At 36.1% G+C, this 23,628-nt stretch overlaps 3 protein-coding genes across 18 annotated transcripts in view; 2 read left to right on the top strand and 1 right to left on the bottom strand.

Moving 5' to 3' along the window:
- LOC122088908 overlaps positions 1-10,228 on the bottom strand; it is a 32,649-nt gene extending 22,421 nt beyond the window's left edge. For 2 of the 12 annotated variants that reach the window (XM_042658276.1, XM_042658280.1), the window contains exons 1-3: positions 9,826-10,220; positions 8,125-8,167; positions 5,656-5,738 (exon numbers count right to left, since the gene is read on the bottom strand). Coding sequence is in view for 4 of the 12 variants with exons in the window: in XM_042658280.1 (XP_042514214.1) it covers positions 5,656-5,676 (21 nt within the window). In the remaining 8 variants the exon portion in view is untranslated. Of the gene's footprint in view, positions 1-5,655; positions 5,739-8,124; positions 8,168-9,825 lie in introns of all 12 variants that reach the window. The other 10 variants (XM_042658278.1, XM_042658286.1, XM_042658275.1 and 7 more) reach the window with 9 other exon arrangements.
- Positions 10,229-10,457: 229 nt separating this feature from the next.
- LOC122088910 lies at positions 10,458-17,210 on the top strand. Its single transcript, XM_042658287.1, has 3 exons — positions 10,458-10,526; positions 11,406-11,497; positions 14,822-17,210. Exon 3 carries the CDS (start codon positions 14,876-14,878, stop codon positions 15,389-15,391), a length of 516 nt encoding a protein of 171 aa, XP_042514221.1. The 5' UTR covers positions 10,458-10,526; positions 11,406-11,497; positions 14,822-14,875; the 3' UTR covers positions 15,392-17,210.
- LOC122088907 (putative nuclease HARBI1) lies at positions 11,505-17,210 on the top strand. Of its 5 annotated transcripts, XM_042658272.1 has the most exons (3): positions 11,505-15,855; positions 15,934-16,059; positions 16,902-17,210. In XM_042658272.1, the coding sequence occupies exon 1, from the start codon at positions 13,054-13,056 to the stop codon at positions 14,122-14,124; it is 1,071 nt and encodes a 356-aa protein (XP_042514206.1). In that variant the 5' UTR covers positions 11,505-13,053; the 3' UTR covers positions 14,125-15,855; positions 15,934-16,059; positions 16,902-17,210. The 5 variants fall into 5 exon arrangements, with proteins under 5 accessions (XP_042514206.1, XP_042514207.1, XP_042514205.1 ...); XM_042658273.1 differs by lacking the exon at positions 15,934-16,059 and having other exon boundaries at positions 11,505-15,838; XM_042658271.1 differs by having other exon boundaries at positions 11,505-15,838; positions 15,934-17,210.
- Positions 17,211-23,628: the final 6,418 nt, after the last annotated feature.

Raw genomic sequence — 23,628 nt, 5'->3', positions numbered from 1 at the left:
TGGGTCTAGAATCATAAATGGGGGTTACCCATCAAATTTGGACCCATTATGGACATTCTGAAAAGACAGGTGGGCATGAGTCAAAGACAGGCGAGCTTCGTAGCCTACCGGTTTCATGCCCGCTGGTTACACCAGAGTTCAGAAATTGAGTTCTGGGAACTCAGGTGGGTCAGAGACCCAAAGACAGGTGGGCCTGGAACACCCCCAATCTTGAAACGAAATTCTTCCATTATCTTCCCCATCTTCTCCCCGACTTGGGGAACTTGTTTGAGATCGATCCGGTGACTCAAATCACTCATCTAAAGTCTAATCATGTATGCTCAACCTAGATTTAAAATCAAATCAAAAGAAAAAGGGAGATTCTTACCTATTTCTCAAGAACACCAATGAAACCCCAAATTTCACTTCTTTAGCTTAAGAACTTTCAAATACTCTAGATCTTCACTAACACTCCTTCCAAATCCTTCAAAATCACTGTGCACACCTTCCATTAGTCCTTAGATTTGATTATCCATGTAAGATTAGCAAGATCCAAGTGGGTTCTTTCCCAAAAATCAAAAAGAGGGTTTAAGGAGTTTCCTAAGAATCCTTAAAATGTGTACAATACCTACCTCAAATCGAACATCCCGGCGAGCTGATCATTAATCTGGGCTCAAAATACCAAGATCTAGCTCCGATGAAACTCTACAGTCGATTTCCTTTCTTCTTTCTTCTTCTTCCTCCTTTTCCTTTCTTTTTTCTCTCTCTTCTTTACTCTCCCACCGACCAATTACCATTAATGAGGGAAAAGACAATAAATGTCTCCGCTTTTATACTTGGGCCCCCAAAAATATCTTCTAGTCATAGGTGGGTACATCTCAGGTGGGCATTCTTAGGAGGATATATCTCAAGTGGGTATATTTCATATGAGTATTCTCAGGTGGGTATACCATTCTAGTCAGCCCATTGCTAATGTTCCACTTGGACTTCAATGGGGACAAACTCATTCTTATAATTAAAATACATATGCACCCAAAATTACTAGCATGCACCCTTACTTCTTGTACATGGCCTCATGGTGCATGCAAGTGCAAGGATTGGGTGCACATATTGCACTTGGTACCCACTCGATCATGTCAGGCCAACCCGAGTTCAAGGTCACTCTTGCTACCATGTTCCATATGGTACTTGCGTTAGTTCGCTCCGGTTCAGCCCCTATATGATCAACCAAGTCAATAGGGGTAATTAGATTGGGTTTTAGAAAGTAGGGTATCACAAAGAGAGAGCGGATCAGGTTCACGTACGAGATTGTTCTTGTACGGCCCATGGATTTGGAATCCACTTTCTCTCTCTTCATTTAATAGATTCTAAATCCATGGATCAGGAGCATGCAAGATTATTCTCGTACGTGAACCTGATCTGTTCTCAAGCAAACATCCTATATACAGTTCTCCAAGAAGATATATAAATTTTTATCACTTTGGATTTTCTCTTTTGGTTGTGCAAAGCTCTTCCACAAGTCCCTAGGTATCCATTCTTTTTCATTTTTTTTTATAGGACTTAGGTACCAATTCAAAAATATAAGGTTAGAATTAAAATGTTCTTTTACCAAAAAAAAAAAAATTAAAAATTAAACTATTTCCCTACAAAGAATAAAGAGTGGTGCAAAAGTAATGCAAATTACTGAAAAATATTCTTCTACATCAACAATTTCAATAATCAAATAAAGTTAGGATAAAAGACATTTTAGTTGAGCTTAAGATCCTAATCTTTAAGATAAATGGTAGGCTCGTCTTTCATCAAGATTTCAATGTTAACAGAAGAAAGGAAATTGGATAGAGTGCGTGGTCTAGTTTTACATGTGATAGAGTTCGTGGTCTAGATTTCAACATCATTTATATCATACTATTATATAAAAGCACGAAGTGACAAATCTTTCACTTGACTACTTTATCCCATCCTTTTATTTAAATAACATATTTTTTCTCTAATATTTCTCTTTTATTTTATATATTTTTTTTATAAATTTAATATAATTGGTACCCTTCTATTTATCTTTATTTTTATATTTCAATCATTTTTAAAGTTTAGGGAATGTAAGGGAACCTTATTACCGATGAAGAAGGGAGGACATAAGGGAACCCTTAAGTTACACTTCTGATTTTTGTATGAAGTGTGGAGAAACAATATTCTTTTATTTCCACTTGTTGATTTGCCATGTGTCACCTGAGCATTTAATAGGTTTAATATCAAATGTTTGATCAAAAGTCTAGCCTTTGCAGGTGACAAAAACAGGATCAAAACTCTTCATATATTAGCAATCACCCTCTTCGTTCAAAAGAGAGAAATGTTAATCTATTCCTTTTGCATTCTATTGGCACTGTTAGAATTAGTAATTACTTTGAGCGTCTTTCATCTGTACCAATTATCATTAAGTTTTCGTCTTTTATTATATTGAGAACTGATTATTTAGTGGATGAATGAATAGCTATTCCATTGGATTCTCATAACGCAGCCATAGAGACAGATCTAGAGGACTCTTGTGAAACTGAAAATTAACATAGTTTCTTGTAAGAGAATAACAAGCCAGTTTTTTTGTCCTATTCTCATATAAAGGTTCGTTTTCTCACCTTCTTGTCTATTCTTTTACCTGCACCACTATCTGGTGCCATTTTCTATTCTTCTACTGTGTTCTTGCCTGCACGATGATAGACCATTTAATTTCAATCTCAGTTTCTCTCTCTGTCTCTCTCATTGTCTGTTTTTTTTTTTTTTAATATTAATATCTCTTTTCATTTTGTGTATTTATTTTCCAACCATTCATAACATAATCCAGTTAAGGCAATCACCCACACAAAACAATGGCATCCATGATATGTCAACAATCAAAGATCATTCTCATGGAACGGAATCGAATAGATTACTTGTGTAACAACATTTTCATAATTATTTTAGAAAAGTGGAATGGTAATGAAATTTCCATAATTCTTTGTTATGGTGGCATGGATGATTATAGCATTTATGTAATAATTTAGGTTAATTGTGATAGTAATGATATTTATTAGAGGATAAAATGCAGTTAATATGAATTTAAACAACTCTTTCTCTCTCTCTCTCTCCAACGTATACCCACATGTGCATTTGCACGTGTAATTTTGCTAGTATATATATATATATATATATATATTCTAGCAAAAACAAACATGCAAATGCACGCGTTGTGAAAAATGTAAGTATGGGTGTTTGTTAGGACATGATAGAAATGGTGAAAATCAAACCAAACTGTTTAAACCTAGCCCATACATTAAATAAAGCAAAGAAATAAAGAAACAAAATTGGAGAGAATAAGGAAATGGAACTTGCAGAGAACACGGAATTGGTGACCATGACAGTCGAGTTTTAGAGGGTGAAGGAGGCTTTGGTAGGTGGGAAGACCCTTTTCTTCTTGTAGAGTCACATCTGAATCCGAGAAGGAACTCCTCATCCCTGCCTATGGAGTTGGAAGATATTGAGAGGCATATGCTTGATGCATCAAGGCCATTATCATATGCAACTGTGGTTGGGGGTTTGAATCAATCGGTGGTGGAGGCTACTTCCTTGCCGTCAATTGATAACCTACCTTCACCAACAAGGGTTGGCAATCTGACAAGTATTAGAATCCCACAAGCAGCATATGTCAGGCAGCTTGCCAAGCACAGATTTGCTCTCCTTGGGAGGGCTAATTTCCGATATATTACCATGGACACTCTCAGATCGAAGGTGACATCTGTGTGGGCGTTGTAGGAGGAAGTAATTCTGAAATCTCTTGGGAAGGGATTTGTTCTCTTCCGCTTTCAATCGGAAGCCGACATGACAAGTATTTGGAAGAGAGGTCCAATCAGAGTAGAGGGACAGCTCTTGCGGTTCCAGAGGTGGAGACCAGAATTCAAAGTGGAAGATAACGATATCACACATAGGCTTGCTTGGGTAAGGTTTCCCATTTTCATCTTCATGAAATTTTTCTAGCTTTTATCGTTGAAGATGAAAATTAACCCCTAGTCTACAATATTGCAAGTTTGCAACATAGATGGCTTCACCATGAGAGAAATGGGAAAAAGGGGCAAAGACTAGCTTCCCTGTGGAGAGTTGCAGACTCTAATTTCGATGATATTAGCAGAGAATGGCGATAGTTGGAGGCTTTCCAACGTCATGACGGCAATCTAAGTAGAGAATGGTGATATCTAGGGTTTTTGTGAGGTGGGCTTCAACGAAATAAGGGTTTCAAATAGTCCACACAAAGATGATGGTAATAGTGGAGGCTATTGCAGCAACGTCAAGACGGTGATAAAGGTAGAGAATGATGATATCTAGGGTTTCTGTGAGGTTTCCATGAGGTGAGCTTCAATTAGAGAAGGGTTTCAGACTGTCAACACAAAAACAATGACCCCTTTTTGGGCTCTAAAGGTCAGTCTTGTTATTTCACATCACGAAAGGGTAATTTGGGGATTATATAACATATACTAAGGTTGATGGCATCACTAAACAAGGTTCTCTAATGGAATGGGTACGATTAATGGAATCTTTAAAATTTAGGGAAGGGGAGTGGTATTTTTCTAAGTATGTGAGGGAAAAGTGGTATTAAGGCAAAGTACAGGGAGGAGAGTGTAATTTCTTCTAAATGGAAACAAGCGTTATAAATTATACCAAAAACCTATAAAAATAGAAATCAGATAAATACAAATAGAAACCATACCAAAAAGAGCCTAAGTCAATACATTTTCATTCAACTTTCTAAAGAATATGTGACTTACATATCCCCTTATTTCAAGGTTTCCTTATAATACCGTCCCTTCAAGGCCTAAAATACACGTGCTGCAAAGGGAACCTCTCCCCCCTTAACATATCTACTGTTTTGGTGTGTTTGCATTTTTAGCACATGTATATTACTATACTAACCTTTCATTAGCAACACAGCTGGAGTAAAGTTTTTTAACTTTCCCCCTTCAATTTGATTATATTTTGGTAGGTTTTGTTTACTTTTCTATACACTAATGTATAATGGAACTAGTATCATGTGAGTATTTCTTTACTTGTAGTGATATGCTTTCCACTTTGGAGTGCTACATGTTTGTGTGCTTTAGGACTTTACAACATTTCATTTCCTAATTAGAATGCCAAGTGCAGAAGACTTGTTTTTAACCATGCAGGTTGGCATGTCTAACACCTTCCCTAAACATAACCTCACACTTGACCTAAATTTTACGATTAAAGACTAGCTTTGTCTAATGGAGTAAACCAAGAACAAAGACAATTTTAAGTTGAGGAAGAGCACGTGAGGCCTAGACCCTAGATCCCCGAAAATAGGTGTTGACTTCTTCCTTCCCCCTTCCGCAACACCACCCACACATATAAGGCTCCTCATCCCTCCGAACATGCCATGTTGTCTATAGGGACATATTTAGTTTGGTTACAAACATACCCATGTAAAATATAGGACAATCAAATTCTCCATTATAATTTGCACATTTTCACTTTTGACGTTATCACCCTTTTGTTAGTTGTTTTGTTTCTCTTTTTTCAGGTCCCCTTTAGGTTATACAAAATTGTTATTATGCTGTACTATGCTATTTTCCAGTCACAAAAAAAAAAAAAATCATTACCAAAAGCATAGATAAATCAAAGATTTTATGGGCTTACCAAGTTGCCGAGACCACCCATTCCAAGGAAATTGAATAGTCCACCGAGATTGCATTGATTCTCTAATAAGCTTCAACAAGTATCTAAAAAAATAAGTCGGATGATAAGATCTCTAAAGAAATAAACTAATATGCGATATATGAAGCTCAACATACATGATGAATTTGAAAAGTTAAACCATCATCAATAAAACAAATGTTTTCAAGAACATACAAACAAGGTACTAAGTAATTTAAAAACTGTTAAAATAGATAAAAGAAATATGGACAAGAAATAACTTAACCAAATAAGGCAAAAACTAACACAACCATGAATGTTATACTATTGCTTATATGAGAGAGATCTGAATTTCAATAAAATAGTAAATTTTTTATTTAGGAAATATGAATGGTAGGGAGAAATTACTTCCCTTCCCACCCCAATCCTAACAATTGATGGATATTATTGGTAAACCAAGGCTATCCAGGATGGGGGAGTAACAAGATTAATTAATGGGTTTTCCTTGCACATTTCATTTTGGGCTGGCGTTTTCTCAAAGAGGAGGCTTTGACAATATTTTAGTCAAAGGAGATTGAATGACTATTATTGCTCGAGTTAGTTCTCTAGAGGAACCATGTATGCTTGCTCATATTTATGTTAGATTTCAATTAGTCCTTGAAGAATCACATTTAAAGACTGAAAAGAACTTTCAAATATTTGATAAGTACTACCAACCTTTGACTGTGGTATCCTAAAGATACTACATAAAGATACTACATTTGACTAAGTTAGGTACTGAAATGATAATTTGCAAGATGTGGAAGAAAATTCAAAAGTACTATTGAAACTAGTTATTTCCAAGGAAATTCCCGAGTCTTATGGTAGAGGAAAAAGGAAAAACTCAATAACCTTATCTACTTCTAAGGCTAATGCTGAGAACATTGTAGCCGTAAGATGTCCTCAATTCCTATGGACAGAACAAATTTTTTAGGACTTCGGTTAAAAAATTTTAAATGTGCCCATATTATGTGATATCATTTCATTAAAAATCATGTATGTAAAGGTGATGTGAATATCAAATTTAGCATAACCAAAAACCAGTTTGCTGATATTTTCAACAAACCTATAAAAGAGGATAATTATTACTAAAGGGGATAACTCTGTGTTGGGATCCTTCAAACACACGTAATCCTTAAATGGTGGATTTTGTCTGCTTTTTTATTCATTAGTTTGTTTTAGTGTTGCTTGTATTTATTATTGCTGATCTCCTTCACTCTATTTTTCTTTGCTTAGTTTATGTTCTACCAACTACAAGCCAGACTACTAGGTTGAGAAATTGGTTAGCCAAATCAGTTAGCAATTAATTGGCATGAATGGGTTCAAAACCCAAGGCACGATTTTCTCATTCTAATCTAATTTTATCCAAACCAAACAATTGATTCTCCTTCATTCTTCCGCATTCCTCTTAAGTTCACAAATGACCCTAAGATTCCATTCCTCCTCCTTCAACCTCCTCCCCTTGTCCATTTTGTGGTTTCAAAAACAAGAAGAAAGTTGCATCCTCAACCTCAAATAGAAAATTAAGAACCAGGCATAACCATAGATGTGCTTTTTGTGACAAGAATGGTTGAAGAGCTTTGGATGGTTTATGAGAACTGCCAAATATGTTTCGGTAGGTTTATGGTCCATAGCCATTTGAGCAATTTCCATTTTGGTAATTTATTTGAAACTATAGGTTGGAATACTATATTGAATTGTTAGGAAAATGTGCAATCCGAAGTTGGTCAAACTCTTTTATTGCAATATGAAGGTAGCATATGATGAAGAATTTCTAGATAGATTTGTGAAAGGGATGAAAACTAGCCCCACACTTACTGAACATTTCAAGGACTTCCAATGAGGGAGAAATAGTTAATATTACCCTGGAAACTGTACTGGAGACGTATTAGATAAGTCCAAAGTGTATGCAATGCAACAAATGTCAAATGAAAAAAGAGTAAGCAATTGAGTTTGAAAGATTCAAAGAGAACACTGAACTCTACAGTCAACTACAACATCCTTCCTACAAGTGATGGGAGGGATGGTTAGGAGGAAGAGGGAACCTAGGAAGAGATCAAAGTAGCAAGGGAAAGGGGAAACACAACTTTGCACACTCACATAGAGCTCAAAAACCAATTCCTCGTTCAACCATTAAATCTGATTTCTCCATCAGTTACGACCAATTTATAGAAAAGCAAAAGACATATGGAAATCAAATGAAATAGAAACTACTCTAAACAAGGAAATAAATCAAACTGATTCTAAATGATTCATGAGATATAACAAGACTATCAATGGAAATAATATACAAAATTAGCCAATTTTCAAAATAATGGCATGCCATGTGAGGTCCGACTAAAGGACGTAATAAATTGGAATCATGTTACTCCATCCATCCAAGCATATACACGAAGAGCAAAGGAAAATCAAAGAAAAATAGGAGAACAATACAAGGAAGTGATGAGCTGGACATCCCATCGCCTCATCCTGCCCCCTAGGTATAATCATCCGAAAAATGAATTAAATTAAAATATAAATAAAAAGAGATGAGATAGTAGCGATGGAACTCAATTGAAGGATAAGAAGACCATGAAGATTGGTTAGTAACACATATTATAAAACATGTATCAAAACAGTACTATTACCAAATTGATAGCAAGGTGCATCAGCCTAAGTTCGAAACAAACTTACCATCTTATTTCCAAAGGGAACCAATCACTTCATAATATGATATAGCACATGTCAAAGCCAATTCAATGACTTAAAACACATGCATGGCAATGAAGAAGATTGTGTAAAGCTAACTAAGAATAACACAAAGAATGTAATTGCACTATATTATCGACAACATTCTGAACTCAAAGGAAACTCAGACCTCAGAGAAATGTGTGCTTCCACAGGAAAAAATTATTAGACATGCCTCAAGGATTAATGTATGAGAACATAAGGGAAAGAAGACACCAGCAACCAGTTTTTATTGAATTAAAATGGACAAAGTCTAACGACTACAACCTGAAACAAAGGGCAGTATGGGACAACATTTATTCAACAAGGAAACCATGAGATTCAACCATCAAAGGACAAAAAAAAGAGGAAAAGGAGTAATTTAGCTAGGAACTCTGATTGAACATGCAACCACAACAGATGAAAACTGACAAGTCATAAATCCAAAGAGGAATAGCAAGTTCTCAATCAAAACGTATCATCAAAAAATTAAATCCATTTGCTACCTATCCAATTCATTTCATGTTCACTCTTTAGCCATTGAAAATGAAGAATCACCCCAAACATGACACCAAATGCACCCAAATAACATATAACACTAATGGCATTTGGGAACACAAAGATAGCACAAAAGAAAGTGGCATTAAAGGCAAAGATATCATCAAATGCATTTTATGAACCACTACAAATGGCATGGGTGAATCTAAACTTAGTGTACATCCCAAGACATATTGATACATCATTACATCATATACAAGTGAGATTAACAGCATAACAGAAATGAATCCAAGCCTTGTATTCCTAAAGCTAGCCATGAGAAACATAACAACAGCTTAACTTAACTACATAATCAAGGAGTTAATGGCAAGAAATAGAAAAATAATGCTAACAAGTGCAAGGACTGAACTCTTTTCCTGACCGACCCAGCCCTCTCGACTGATTGTGCTGGAGATTTGGTGGTAACAGTGGCCTAACATTGCATTAGGTGAGCCACTCCAGCCTGGCTCACTCCATGATAAGAAAATAAAGGCATAAATGAAGGCTTACGGGTAAACGGGTAACATAACTAAGATTCTCTATGGAATTAAAAAGAAATTAAAGATGACCAGCCCATTAATGACTACAAAAGAAAGGAAAACTTCCCTAAATAGAGAAGAACCTCTGCTCAAGTTGGTTCCCTTATATAATGGAATGAAATGAGTAAAAATTGATGGGGAAAAAATAGACGGAGGTAGAAAACGAAAACTAGAAAAACAATAGGAAAATAAAAATTATGCTATGGATGCTTGGAATATGGGAATATTTTGGGGCTTGAGGGGTTTCTTACCTAATGCAATGAGGTAAGAACAGAGGGATTATAAAGAAACTCATTGCAACAGTATCATGAAGAACCAAAAAAATCTAAGTGAAAGGCCTGAAGTGTATTACCTCTTCAAGGCTGACCTATTTGCTGCTAGAGCTCCTTCAGGTACTAGAGAGAACTTCCTGGTCTCGTGTATTTACTAATCTTCCTCTTGTTTTGCAGGGATTTGGTTGGACACTTCAATGGCAAAGCTTCAAAGTCTCACAGGAATGAAAGAGAGGCGGAGCTCTTCCCTCCGACATCTACATCGGTTGGGGTCTTGGGGATGCTCTCATGTGAAAATAGGGCTCCAAAAATAGATTATATATCTCTCACTTAGATGCCTTGAAAAGGCCCCTGATTGGTTAGGTGCTAGGGTAAATAGTACTTGTGATAGCATGTGAGTCGTGAGATACGGTATCAGGCAATAAAAAAGAACGTTGAGAGCATTTTGGGGATTTCGACAAGAGTTTGGGTCTCTCTTTCGTAGCCCTGGATTAGGAACCTGTATCAAAGATTCAAAAATGGGTAAAGTGGAATTGATGGTTTTCATCATCGTCTCGTGAGTTGGCCATTGGGAGAATTTTTTTTTATTTTTTTTTTTTGCTAAAAACTATTTGGAGATCTTGGTTTTGCTTTTTTTGTCTCATTGATTTGATTCTCTTTACCGTATCCACAAAAAACCGCAGAGACTGAAACACCACCCTGTGATGAAGACGCAAGCTTCCTCTCTTCAGTCATGTCGAAGCTACTCTAGTAGCCCCATGGCTGCTAGCCACCCAAGCAGGTACGGCCTCTGCCGATCAAGTATTAACCATTTATTGACCATAAACTCCCTCTCTCTTGCCTACTCTGCCCTCTCTGAGAGTTCTTGCAAGGCTAGTTTAAGGGGGTGTTTGGTTTGGTAAATCTTTGGGATGATATTCTTTAGAATGATAATTCTTAATTTTTGGAGAATGACCCTTATAAGTGAGCATCCTACTTTCCATGAATGACTATATTACAAAAGATATGTTCCAAATCTGAGTTTACCTCAACACTTAAACTCAGATTTGAGCAACGGTTTTACCATCTAATATAAAAGGAGATAACGGAAAGACATTCTCCACGGAAGCCAACATTTCAACCCGCGACCTCTCAAACTGCAACATTACCCATGACCTCTGTGATTTACGACCTCTCAAACCGCGACAGTCTCACCGGCGACTCTCAACTCTCTCTCTCTCTCTCTCTCTCTCTCTCTCTCTCTCTCTCTAGAGTTTTAGGTTTAGGTTTTTAAAATCAAAAGCTCTCTATTTTGATTTCATGGAGTTGTAGGGTTAGGTTTTAAAACCAGAAGCTCTTTCATGGAGTTGTAGGGTTAGGTTTTTAAAACCAGAAGCTCTCTATTTTGATTTCATGGAGTTTATTTCGATTTCATGGAGTTGTAGGGTTAGGTTTTTAAAACTATAACCTCTCTCTCTCTCTCTCTCTCTCTCTCTCTCTCTCTCTCTCTCTCTCTCTCTCTCGCTTCTCTGTCTACGGCTCTCTATTGTGTTTTCATTGAGTTGTAAGGTTAGGTTCTTAAAACCAGAACCTACGGCTCTCTCTTTTCATTGTGTTGTAAGCATTATTTTTAGGTTTTTTAACTCCGACTACATATGATCTGTTCATGGATATGTAGCAGTGGCGATTGAAGTGATCTGCTCTCTGGTTCGCCTGCCCTCCCACCAACGACGTTTGCTTCAGCCAGCAGGCGACTCTACAAATTTGGATTTGGTATTATCCTCCTCCTCTCTCTCCCTTTCTATGTTTGTCTTGCATTTTGGACTTGGTTCATGAGGATCAGTTAATCAGGTCTGCTATCATGACGTGGGTTCTACTGTAAAGGTCTTTATCAGAGGAAAAAGATGATTATCTTGCGGTGGGGATTATGGTGGTTGGTGTTAGTATATGTGTTTCTGAAGGAAATTATTTGACTTATACAGTTTGTTTGTCAGCTCATGAAGAAAAGGGTATCTGTTAGTGGTGGGATTCTCATTATATGGTTTAATCTACTGAAGGAAACAAGGTATGAGAGCTATGTATCTGCTGTAAGAGGAGGATTAAATAGTCAGGGTTTTAAAAGGATGAGTTTCTATGGGCCTATGGAAATAGTACTTATGAAGGGGAATTTTGGTTAGCAGGACTTGCAATTTGAAAGGCAAATTTTTTTTTTTTTTTGGCTGGTTTCATTGTGGTCACTTTCACATCTCAGCGTCCAGAAACACTAGATTTCTTTTGATTGAATTGTCCACCATTAATATTTTCCTTTCGTTTTGGCTTTCCCACACCATCATTTATTACATCTTTTATTTTGCCTAAAATGTTTTCTCCCATGATCTAACTAAATGTTTTTCCTTTTCAAATTGGCCCAGAATTTTCCCAGAAATCCAATTCCTATTGTGGAGCAAATCACCATTGAATTCCTCTCCTCCTGTATTTTGATTATTCAGTGAGGTGGTTTTGGTTGATTCTCTTCTCTTGCCTCTGCTCTGACATATCTGTTCCCTGCACTTGCATCCATGGAACTGTTATGATATAGTTCTTGCAGTGTACAATGCCTGTCTGCCAATTAACCAGTAGATATATCTTCCACAGTAATAATTCAGATCCAAATTCCAAGATCTATTATAGAAAATCAGGATTTCTTTTGCATCTATATCGAACACCTCCCTGAAAGGACAAAACAATAGTGGTAGAAATTAAAAGGAAAGCATTCATTCAGCCTCTTTGCATTCACTTGTGATTTTGGGGATTGGCTCTGGTGTAGATTTCCTTCTTTGTGTCTCCTTCCAAGCTGTCTCCCTGTTGATGAAACCCTTCTGGGAAAATTTGAACAAGGCTAGATGACCACAGATGAGACGGACAGTAGCTCCTTATTATTGTTGATCCTCATTATGCTTCAATTTCTAAGATACATCATTTATTATATTCATAAGCATTTCATTTGAATTCTTTTGTCTGGAAGCCTGAAATTTTTAATTCGTTCTTTCTTTCTTTTAATAGTTTTGATTTCTCTTATTTGAATACATATGAATACATTATTGGTTTTCTAAAGTGCTTGTTTAATTCTAAATTGTAGATTTACGTAAAAAATGGATAGTGATGATGAATAGAATGAGTATTATCAGAGGTGCAAGAAAGTAATAATAATTGCGGCTACTGCAGTTGTTATAGTAGTGGAATAGAATAAGAAATTGTTTCTATGTAAACAACCTTATCGTAATGAGACTCGACGTGGCTCCTTTGAGACATAACGAATCATTGGACATACTGACAAGACATGTCGAAACATGATAAAAATGAGTCGAAAAGCGTTATTTGACCTATATCAAGTGATGTGCGCCAAGGGTCTTCTGTATGATACAATTAACGTTCAAGTGGAGGAACAAGTTGTTATTTTTTTATATGCAATCAGTCACAATGCTAAGAACCGCGTCCTCTTACATTTATTTGGGCATTCAAGTGAAACTATCGGTCGGTATTTCAATTGTGTTTTGGGATCAGTTCTCAAACTGTACCCAGTATTGTTGAAGCCTCCAAGTACCATAACACATAAGCGAATATCAGGTAACCATAGGAGCTTTTATCCATATTTCAAGGATTGCATTAGAGCCATAGATGGATCGCATATCCCTACATGGGTGCCAATTGCTCAACACCAGACATTTCACAATAGGAAGGGAAATATATCGCAAAATATCCTAGCAGATTGTGATTTTGATATGAAGTTCACATATATACTTTCTGGTTGGGAAGGATCAACATTTGATTCACGAATATTAGATGATGCCATTCACAGAGAAGGTGAGGCAAAGCTACCAGTTCCTAGAGGTAAATTTTATCTTGTAGATGCAGGGTTTGCAAACCATAAGGGATTCTTAAGACCCAACCATAACGTTCAATACCACTTGAAAGAGTGGAGAAATTCGAATGTTTCACCTGCCGACAAGAAAGAATTGTTCAACTTGTGTCATTCAATATTACATAACATGATTGAGCGGGCTTTCGGACTGTTGAAGTCAAGATTCAAGATTTTGAAAACCCAACCAAAGTATCCTTTTAAGACTCAGGCTAGGATTATACAAGCTTGTGTTATGATATACAATCATATCCTTACCCAAAATAGTGTTCAAGAAGAAGAGGAATGGCTTCAACAGGAGAATGCAGTTACAGATGAGAATACTAATGAAGAAGCAGAAGACAATGATGAACATAGTGATGAGGATTCTAACGTTGATGATGAAGATGATAACTTTGATCAAGATCAATTCCAAGAGGAGATGGCTGATTATATGTGGAATGATTGGATGGCAGGAGCTGATTCAGATGAAGAAATGCATGATTCTTCATATGAATCATAAGAAGATACAGACTGAATCCATTTATCTTTTGTCCTAACTACTTGAACTAGACTTGGTTTCATTTTAAGATTTTGTAATTTGAACTACATGAATATGTTTTGTGTGTTTTGGCTTGTAATGGCTTTTCCAGTTCATGGTTTCACTATTAATATGCATTCTTTGGAATATTATGCTATTTTTTTATGGTTACAGTTATTTCCTCTTTTTTTTTAGGGGGGGGGCTGAATATTTGATATCAGGATTCATTGTAGCAAAGATGGACGCAGTTGAGGGTTCTAACTCAAAAATTGCTACATGGCCTTCTGAGATATCTCACTACTTTCTGGAGCGTTTTCTACATCAACAATAAAAGGGAAAGAATGGAGATAATATGTTGAAAAAAGAACAATTTCAAGTAGTCTTAACTGAATTATATGATAGATCTCATATGAAATATGACTAGGAACAGTGCCGCAATCACTACAGGATATGGAAAGCAAGGTTGAACTCGTTCGTTGACTTGCAAAAAAATAGTGGAATGGGTTGGAATGACCATGAGAAGCGGTTTGATGCACCCCAACATATGTGGAATGAATTCAAGGTTAATTAAATGTTTGATGCATTATTTCTAGATTGTTAGAAAGTTATACTAAAAGTAAAGTTAACAGTTTACTATTCTGACAATCCAAGAGTTAATTATCATTTTTTTTTTTTTTAGAAAAAAGAGCAAAGATTTTGGAAAGAGCATAGAGTGCTTCCCATTCACCTACAAATGGTTGAATGGCTGCGTAATGAAATTGCTACCGGGGCTGGATCTTCACACCCATCTGATGCAATCAATGAGGACCAGCCTTACATTCCAGTACCAATTGATGAAGAAATTAGCTTGGACAATTATGATGCTATTGATGATAATGTTGGTGAAAGTGCCCATTATACTCCCAATGCAAGTAGTAGTCGTTCCCGTGGCAGGCCTAGTTTAGGGGTAACAAGTAAAGAGAAGAAGAAGAAGAAAGGAGGTGTAGAGAAGGTTAGTAGTCCTTTGAAGGTGATAGCCAATGCAATTGTGGAGATGGCCAAGCAAGACCCCCAAAAGGAATTTGCAAAAAACTTATGTATTGAGATTGATGCACTTACAGGAGTTGAGTTTGATAAAAAATTGTGTGCTAAACAACTCTTCATGCAACATAAGGAATTGGCTCCCATCTTCTTGAATTCTAATGAGGCAGATAAGCCTAAGGTGTTTGAACACTATATGAAGAATATCGAAGATGGTGGTCAAGATTGAGGACATGTCGCTTTATTTATTTATGATTAGTGTGTTGTTTCAAAACATAAGTAAATATTAACTAGACAATTTATGACAAACATTTGAAATGCTTATTTTGGTGATGTAATAGTGACTCGATTTTTGAACTCTCTCCTTTAAACTGATCAGCTGGTGATTGGTAAGCTTCTGTAAGTAGGTATTATGAGTTTTATTGGAAAGTAACAGATTGGATGTCTGTTTATCTAGAATGCTCATGGAAATATATGGTAAATTAGTTTTTACCATGGTGTGTGATCCTTCATGGGTCCTCTGATTCTGAAAAGCAAAGCTACAACAATAAATTTTCTGCATACTAACAATTTCTGCATGCAGGGTTTTGCTGCTGGTCTGATGCTGAGTATTTCTTTCTTAGACCTGGCACATGATGCTTTGAATTCCATTGGCTTCTTGAAAGGAAATCTTTGGGTAAGATAAATTTCAAGGTATTAATAATTAAATGGTTCACAGATGGGGCATTACTTTCAGGTTATGTAAGTAACCTATACATTCAATATGTGTAGCATTACTGCTTAAGAGAAATTTGAGCATCAAGCCTGCCCCTCAACGTTGGCAGGAAAATGCTGCTGATGGTTCCTTTGATGTGGTATTTACATTTGAAGAAAAGGTTTTCGACATGGTAATTGAAGGTCAATATGCATACAATTTCTGTGTTACTTAATTTTATTCTAATGATATGTTCGTGCATATTTTATAGTTCACAGTAAAATATCCTTGAAGTGATTTAACTATTTGGTTGTCTTTACCTTTTGAATTGGTCTATACATGTTGGATGGAATTATTTCTCCTTTTGCTTCAATATTTGGGAGTGGAAAAAACAATTTGTTACTAGTTCAATGTAAATTGAATGTTCTTGTGCAAGATACTCCAAAACACCGATGCATGATCCCTTCACTTTTCTCCCTGTTTCATTTTCCTTCTTACCCTGGTGTTTGGAAATATATATTATATTAATCTTTGCTAATTGTCTTCTGATTTTTGTGAAGATATGCCCCTCTACTCTTGCTACCTGAATCCATTTCACAAGTTTAGGTTTTGAACAGGGAATTAGTCATTGAGTATGTTTTCCAGGGCACTTTTATGATTCCCCTACTTTCTGTTCTATTAGGTACATTTTTACCGAATGGCTCCAATCTTATGCCTTAACAACTTATAACCCCAATATCAACCCAATCTTACATGTGAAACCAATCATTGGATTGGTAAGTCCTTTATTTTCTATAGGATATTCTTCCTGAATTGAAGAGTAAAGACACATAGTGCTGTAGATTTAAACATAAACATCTCTTGGAGCAACATCAAAAACATAGACAATTCTCTGGTCTCTTTATTATATGTGGCATTGAATGCTTTGTTGCACTCTTCATAAACTTTATGTTGATGATGCGATAGTTCAGGAGTCAGTTTTCCGAAGACTCCCATTCTTCTGTTTCTGGTAGCTCAACATCTGCACGCCTCCAAATGTCAATAGTGAGCAAGATGGACAAAGGGATGGATCCAAGAGACGGGAAATAGATGACAATAATGCAGACTACACTTTTCCCTAATTAAATAGTTTTTGTCCACCCTTGTTGTATTTAGTATTTACTTTCACACAAGTCAGTTGATCTTTTGTTCAATACAAGTCTCATATACTGTAAAATATAGATTAAGTTCTTCCCTTCCCCTTAGTTTAACTTGTAGCTTTTTGGAGTTTTTGAATGTCCACCAAATCTAGACATTCTTTTTGTAATGTAACATTAGAGATATACATATGGAAACAGGAAGTTCTGAGCATCTAGTTATCTTGGAAATGCCATGATTCAATGGTACAATAGGTTTATAGTTATGGTGTCAATGTTCTGGATTTCCCATTGTATATAGTTTTTATCTTTCTATTCATGTTATGGTATTACCTTTGTCTCAACTCTCAGCTGTAGTAGTACTCAGAGTCCCAATCCAGGAAGTGATGTTTGCTTTAATCACTTCCATGTTGTAGATTAACAAAACATGAATGGTAAAGTATGATATCGTATATTCCCATGGCTTTTTGAGGAGACCTTGCCTTGGTATACTTAGGTAAATTTTGATAATTCTTTTGTTTTGATCCTTGTAGAAACTAAAATATTTCATTTCTAAATGATTTTTTTTTTCATGGAGTAGAACTCAGTATCTGTCAAGTCTTGGATTGTACTAGGGCGATATACTAACCCGTAAGACCAAGGAGAATGTTTTCGGGTTGGATGTTCCAAACTAAGGATTTGCTGTTTGAAACAATAAGAATATTTAACTTGGATTGTACTAGAGCTTCGCTTGGTTGGGCTCATTTAGAGAGGAATTTACAAATCACATATAATCGATGGTGGATTGAATAAAAAAACCTAAATAGAAATAGGTAAGGACAAATTGAATGCAAAATGATTTTGATTTTGATTAATTCCTATCAGATTTAGTTTTGATTTAACCGTTTCAAAATATAAACCACATTGAAACAAGATTGATTGACATCTTTAAGGAAAAAAATTCCTCTTCAATTGTCCACATTTCAACAATGTGTAATTTTTTATCAGTGACCATAGAATCGTCACTCTCTCATTTCTTTTGTCAAAAGAGGTGGGTACTTGAGCCATTCTACAAATTATGCTTCAATGCAAAATTGTGGGGTGATTTTTTTTTTTTAATGGAAAAACCATATATTTTTTTTAATTAAAGATAAATCACTTTTAAATTATTTAAAAATATAAATTTTAGAAATAAATAAAAAATAATAAAAAATGTTACAATTTTTCACTTCACCACTCTTATGTTTAACTAAACAATTTAATATGAAGAATCACTACACATGATTAGGGTAACCAAACAGTTTTACAGTAAGAATCACTACACAGATTTAGGACAACCAAATAGTTTTACAGTAAGAATCACTATACAGATATAGAGTAACCAAACAGTTTTCCAGCAAGAAACATGTACTAGACTTAAGGCAACCAAACGATTTTTCAACAAGAAATACAATTCAGAAGAATGTTCATCAAAAGATTGACATCTATATCCGATACATACACCATTTGATTTATCGAACCAAACACCCCCTAAGTAAATCTGTTGAGAAGAGTATTGGTCAATAAATAAGTCGCATAATCTTCTACCACAACATAAATAAAGTAAATTGATGGGATTTAAAATGTAACCGCAAGCGTACGGATTAGTGTAGCTACGGGTCGAACACAGGGAGAGCAACCACTTTATTTTTTTTATTTCTTTTAATAATGCGAAAGTGAACCGATTAATGATTGTGATCTAATTCTAAATACCGTCCTAAACATATGTATCTAAAATAACGTCCTAACCATTCATCATCTAAGAATTTAAAGACGTAAGCCACGCAATTAAAATTAAATAAATAAATAAGTGAAAATAAACAACCCACGTAATTAAAAAAAATAAAGGAAAAAAAATGCTGAAATAAAAATAAAGTAAAAGAAAGGGGAGAAAGCTAGAGAGAGACTCACAAGTATGTTTCTCTACTTAGCCCGAGGGATACATCATAATATGAGCTTCCCTACTTGACCAGAGAGTCACTCTTACAAGGGTTACTCTACTTGACTTTAGGGAAAGAGAGACAATTAAAATAAAAACAATAAATTGATGGTTCTATGGCTAGGAGGGGCAAAGCCAACACATACACTAGCCATGAACCTTGGGGGAAAGGGATAGCAATAATGTAACGACTGAAATTAAAATCCTAAATTAAGAAAGAAAGGGTAGTCAGAAGAAGGAATGAGAGGGGGGAGAGAAGACTACTGAAAGAGCCTACTTACTTGAATCAATGCTTGAACTTGAAAAAAAAAAAAGATGCTCCACGGCTTGTGATCTTGTCACCTAGATCTAAGCCTAGAACTATACCTTTAAAAATTACAACTCAATTGCATAAATCATAAAGATAAAAGGCTGAATAATAATAAAAGAGTGCTTGCATTAATTGACATAAAAAACTATTACAAAAGTGATTAACACAAAAATAGAGAAGAACTAAAACTAAAGAGTGAGAGAGGGAGAGAGAGAAGAAAACTAAGCATAAACTATAAAATAAACTAAGGGGAATAATAATTAGGAGGGGGGAGGAAGGGGCTTTTATAGGGTTTTTTTCTTGCCTCCTTCCTTCTACAAGTCTTCTTTAAGAAAAGAAATAAAATAAAATAAAATAAAATCTTGATAAAAATCCTCATTCTCTGAGATATTGTGTGTGGAAAGAGAAAATCCGTTTCCAAAATTAACAAATTCTATTCCTTCCTTGCAATATTAACCAATATCTTGCAATCTTGATTAAATCATAAATGAATCTCTGCATAGTATTTTCAAGATGTTGTGAGGTGGCAATGAGAGAAAATATTCTTCAGGATTTTGTAGGAAAGAGGATATGGTACCAACGAGTGGGTCCCACCTTTGGACTGGTTCTTGATTCACTTCAAGCACTTTCTCTTGTAGACTTGGAAACTAAAAAAAAACAAGAAAAATAAAAATAGTACTATCCAAAGTGGGGCAAAATGTACACTTATATCCCTAAGATTTCACACATTATTGTGCTCATTATAAATCTGTAAACGCTTTTAAGATTCCACTTGTGATGATGAGACTGATCACTGACGAGATCAATCGATAGTGCTTATTTTTGACTTTTTTGTGGATCCTAGTTATCGATCAATTTAAATCCATAAAATAACAATAATACCCTTCTATTGTGTCTATACCACTGTTAGTTAAAACAGAAACAGAAAAAAAAAACCGAAATGTAAGATACGAGTTTTAAACAGATAAAAATAATGAACGGTACGGTCATAAAAAGGGTAAAAAAAACAAAACTAAAAAAATGGTAGTATACTCATGCAATTTGAGAGATTATTACCTGTATACATGCATCTAATGTTCCAAAAGCTCTGGGAAACTAAAAAAATGGTAGTATACTCATGCAATTTGAGAGATTATTACCTGTATACATGCATCTAATGTTCCAAAAGCTCTGGGAGTCCCAAGATAAAATAGCCCAATGGGCTACAAGAAAATGAGATGTTGCTAGCTTTAGCTTCTCCTTACCTGTATGGAAGTTAAAAACCAAAAACCAAGTACCATATTGTCTTCACTCTTCACTTTTACTAATAGGTTTTTTTTTTTAATTAATTAAATTTTTTTATAAACTTCCTATTTTACCCTTAAAAAATGGACACGCATTTAAAACGGCCGTTTAAAACGCATTTAAAATGGATTCTTTTTCCGTTTTCATTTTTTTTTGTATTGTATAATAGCATATGGGAAAACGCGTTTTAAACGGCAAAAAAACGCAATCGTATTTTAACTAACAGTGGTCTATACACATATGGGTCCCACACATAATGAGACTCTTGGTATATAAAATGATGTTAATATCTTATGGGTCTAAGGGTGTCAAGCGGTCGGGCCTAGTCAGACATGGCCAATTTCTAGGGCTACATCGTAAACATCCCGTTTAGCTAAATGGGATTAGCTAGGGCAGGCATGGTACGGTTGATAATCAGGTCGATCGGTTTAGATTTTAATCGGGCTGCCATAAATGGGTCATAATCAGGTCTTAACCGGGATTTAGACCTATTTAACTTTACATGGACCCTTTTTTAAATTGGTCTCATAAATGTTTTGAAGAGAAACACTAATAATTTGGGACTTGGATCGTCTCCAACGACTGATGCTCCAATGAGCGTCCAACGATCTGGATCCGAGGGTTGGGATGGCTTGGTCATGCATCCCAACACTTGGGGATGTGGCCCCAAACAATCCCAGTCTTTGGATGGACTGTTGGACGCTCATTGATGGTGGAGACGATCTTTTTCCCGAAGCAAAGATGGGCATAGATAAGAAAGATCCCATAGTTAAAATAGATTAAGCTAAAGATGGGCAACACAACTAAGTTACAGATACCCAGACTTTAACCCACGAAACTCAGATCAATTAAACTATGCCTACACAACCTAAGTTTTGCAAGTTCAAATAAATTATACTATGCCTGAAAAAAAAATGAATATTCATATAACGATCATCACCATCTCAACTGTACATATCACATAGCTTTAGCACTAAATACAAATAGTAAGAAATAATTAAATATAAGTAGTATTAAGGGGGTTAGGTGTGATACCCTACTTTCTAAACGTGGTCTAATTTCTCGGTTGATTCGATTTGGTCTTATAAGACCTGAACCCGAACGAGCTGATTCGAGTACCTTTATGGAACATGATGGCAAGGGTGACTTTGAATTCGAGTTGGCCAGATGAGTTGGACTCAGTGCCTAGTGAAGTCCGCATACACAAGCCATGCACTTGCACCAATCACGAGGCCATGTACGCACAATAAAGGTATGTAGCCGTATTTTATGTCAAGTACCCGTATTAATCAATTTCTTGGAGTGTAATACGTGTCGGGGCTGAGCCCCATCGAAAATCCCAATGTTTAGGCAAAATTCTGGCCTATTGGTGGGTGGTCATAGGTGGGTCGGACCCACCAGTGTGACCTACCACTCTGATCTTTAGATATTTTAACCCCACTATAAATAGTATTTATTACCTCTCTTTCACCTCATTTCTTGTTTTACATGGTGGGTGAAAAAAGAAAAGAAGAGAGAGAAAAAAAAGAAAGAGGAGAGAGGAAGGAAGAAGGAAATGGGAAAGAAAATGATCGTTGTGTGTCGTTGGGGTCAGATGTCTTGAATCCAACATTAGATTAACGATCCTCGTCTCGAGATCTACAATTGGAGGTGAGTAAAGTCCATATTTCTTAAACTCTTATGAAACCCTAAGTGAAACCCTTCAATTTGGGTAGCGATCCGTTAGATCTTGTTATTATCTCTTAAGAATGTAAATCTAAGGTTTAATAAAGGTTTTATATATTGTTTATGAAGGATTTAGAGAAAGACGTATAAGATTTGTGAAGCATTTGTTGATCTCTTGGGCTAAAGAGAAGGCTTTGAGGTTTTGAGGTGATTCTTGAGCAAAGATGTAAGATCCACGCTTAAGGCTTTGGATCGACCTTAGATCTATATTAGAATCATGATTTGGAGCCTTAGATTTGTGAAAAATGTGGTCGAATCGACTTATGGTGGTTTCCCCAAGGTGGGATGAAGAAAGGAAGTGAATAATAAAAATCCCAGTTCTGACTGGTGGGTGCTTGGGAAAGATCGGACCCACCAATCCAGCACCCACCGATCCAAATAGAGCTACTGGATTGATAGGCGAGCAAGGACTGGTGGGTGACCTGGGCCATCGCTCTTAGCTTGTCAATCTAGGCAGAGTCTCTGGGTCAAGTGGCGAGCAAGGACTGGTGGGTACCTGGCCTGCCGGTCCAAGTAGTGTCCTTGGATGGACAACAGAGCAAGGACTAGTGTTGCCTTGCCTGTCAGTTGACCCACCAATCCAACTTTTCGGGTCCCAATTGGGCCCAAATATGTTGGGTAACCTACTCTAGTGATTCTAAACACATTAGGATCAACATACCTTATTGGTTATGACTGTAAAGTGAGACATATTAAATCCAACTCTCTTATGATAGGTTGTTTAAGAACTCGTGTCATCGCACATTGGATCTTTCTTGTACCCAAGGTGATCTTTGTACACAATTAAGTAAGTAAGAAGAGGACATTGCATCATGTCATTTTGGTTGCAGCCATATCATCATATTATTATTGTGTAGACTAGTCATCCATGAGTGCCATTGCATATATTGATGTGTGCATTATAAAATTCAATTATGTTTTGATATGCTGATATCTTTAATTGTTGTAGACACCCAAATTTGTCATCCTCCTCTAGCTATGATGAAATTCAGATTTTGGACGTGACTTCTTGCTTTTGATCGACAGAGATGATTTATTAAGAAAACCTGAAAACCTTCCCGACCTACTTGAAAACCTTGAAATCTCGTGCAAGAGAAAAGAAGGTCCAATTTTAACATTTCATATACGGAGGAATCTGGTCAGGATGACCGCATAGATGCATAATACTCAGAATTACGATTCAAACGATAAATGGTACGTCAAAATCGGATCGTTGGATCTCCTATAATCATCCCCAAAAAATCACATTTTTCCACACGCATGTCACGCGTGTCGGCCAGCTCCCACCCTAAGACATTCCCCACCTACCCAAATACCCCAAATCCCTTGGAAACATCCCCTACCAAAAAAACCTTGGAAA

This window comes from Macadamia integrifolia, chromosome 9 (assembly GCF_013358625.1).
Source record: "Macadamia integrifolia cultivar HAES 741 chromosome 9, SCU_Mint_v3, whole genome shotgun sequence".
Taxonomy (NCBI): domain Eukaryota; kingdom Viridiplantae; phylum Streptophyta; class Magnoliopsida; order Proteales; family Proteaceae; genus Macadamia; species Macadamia integrifolia.
This window is presented reverse-complemented; position numbering and strand designations above follow the sequence as displayed.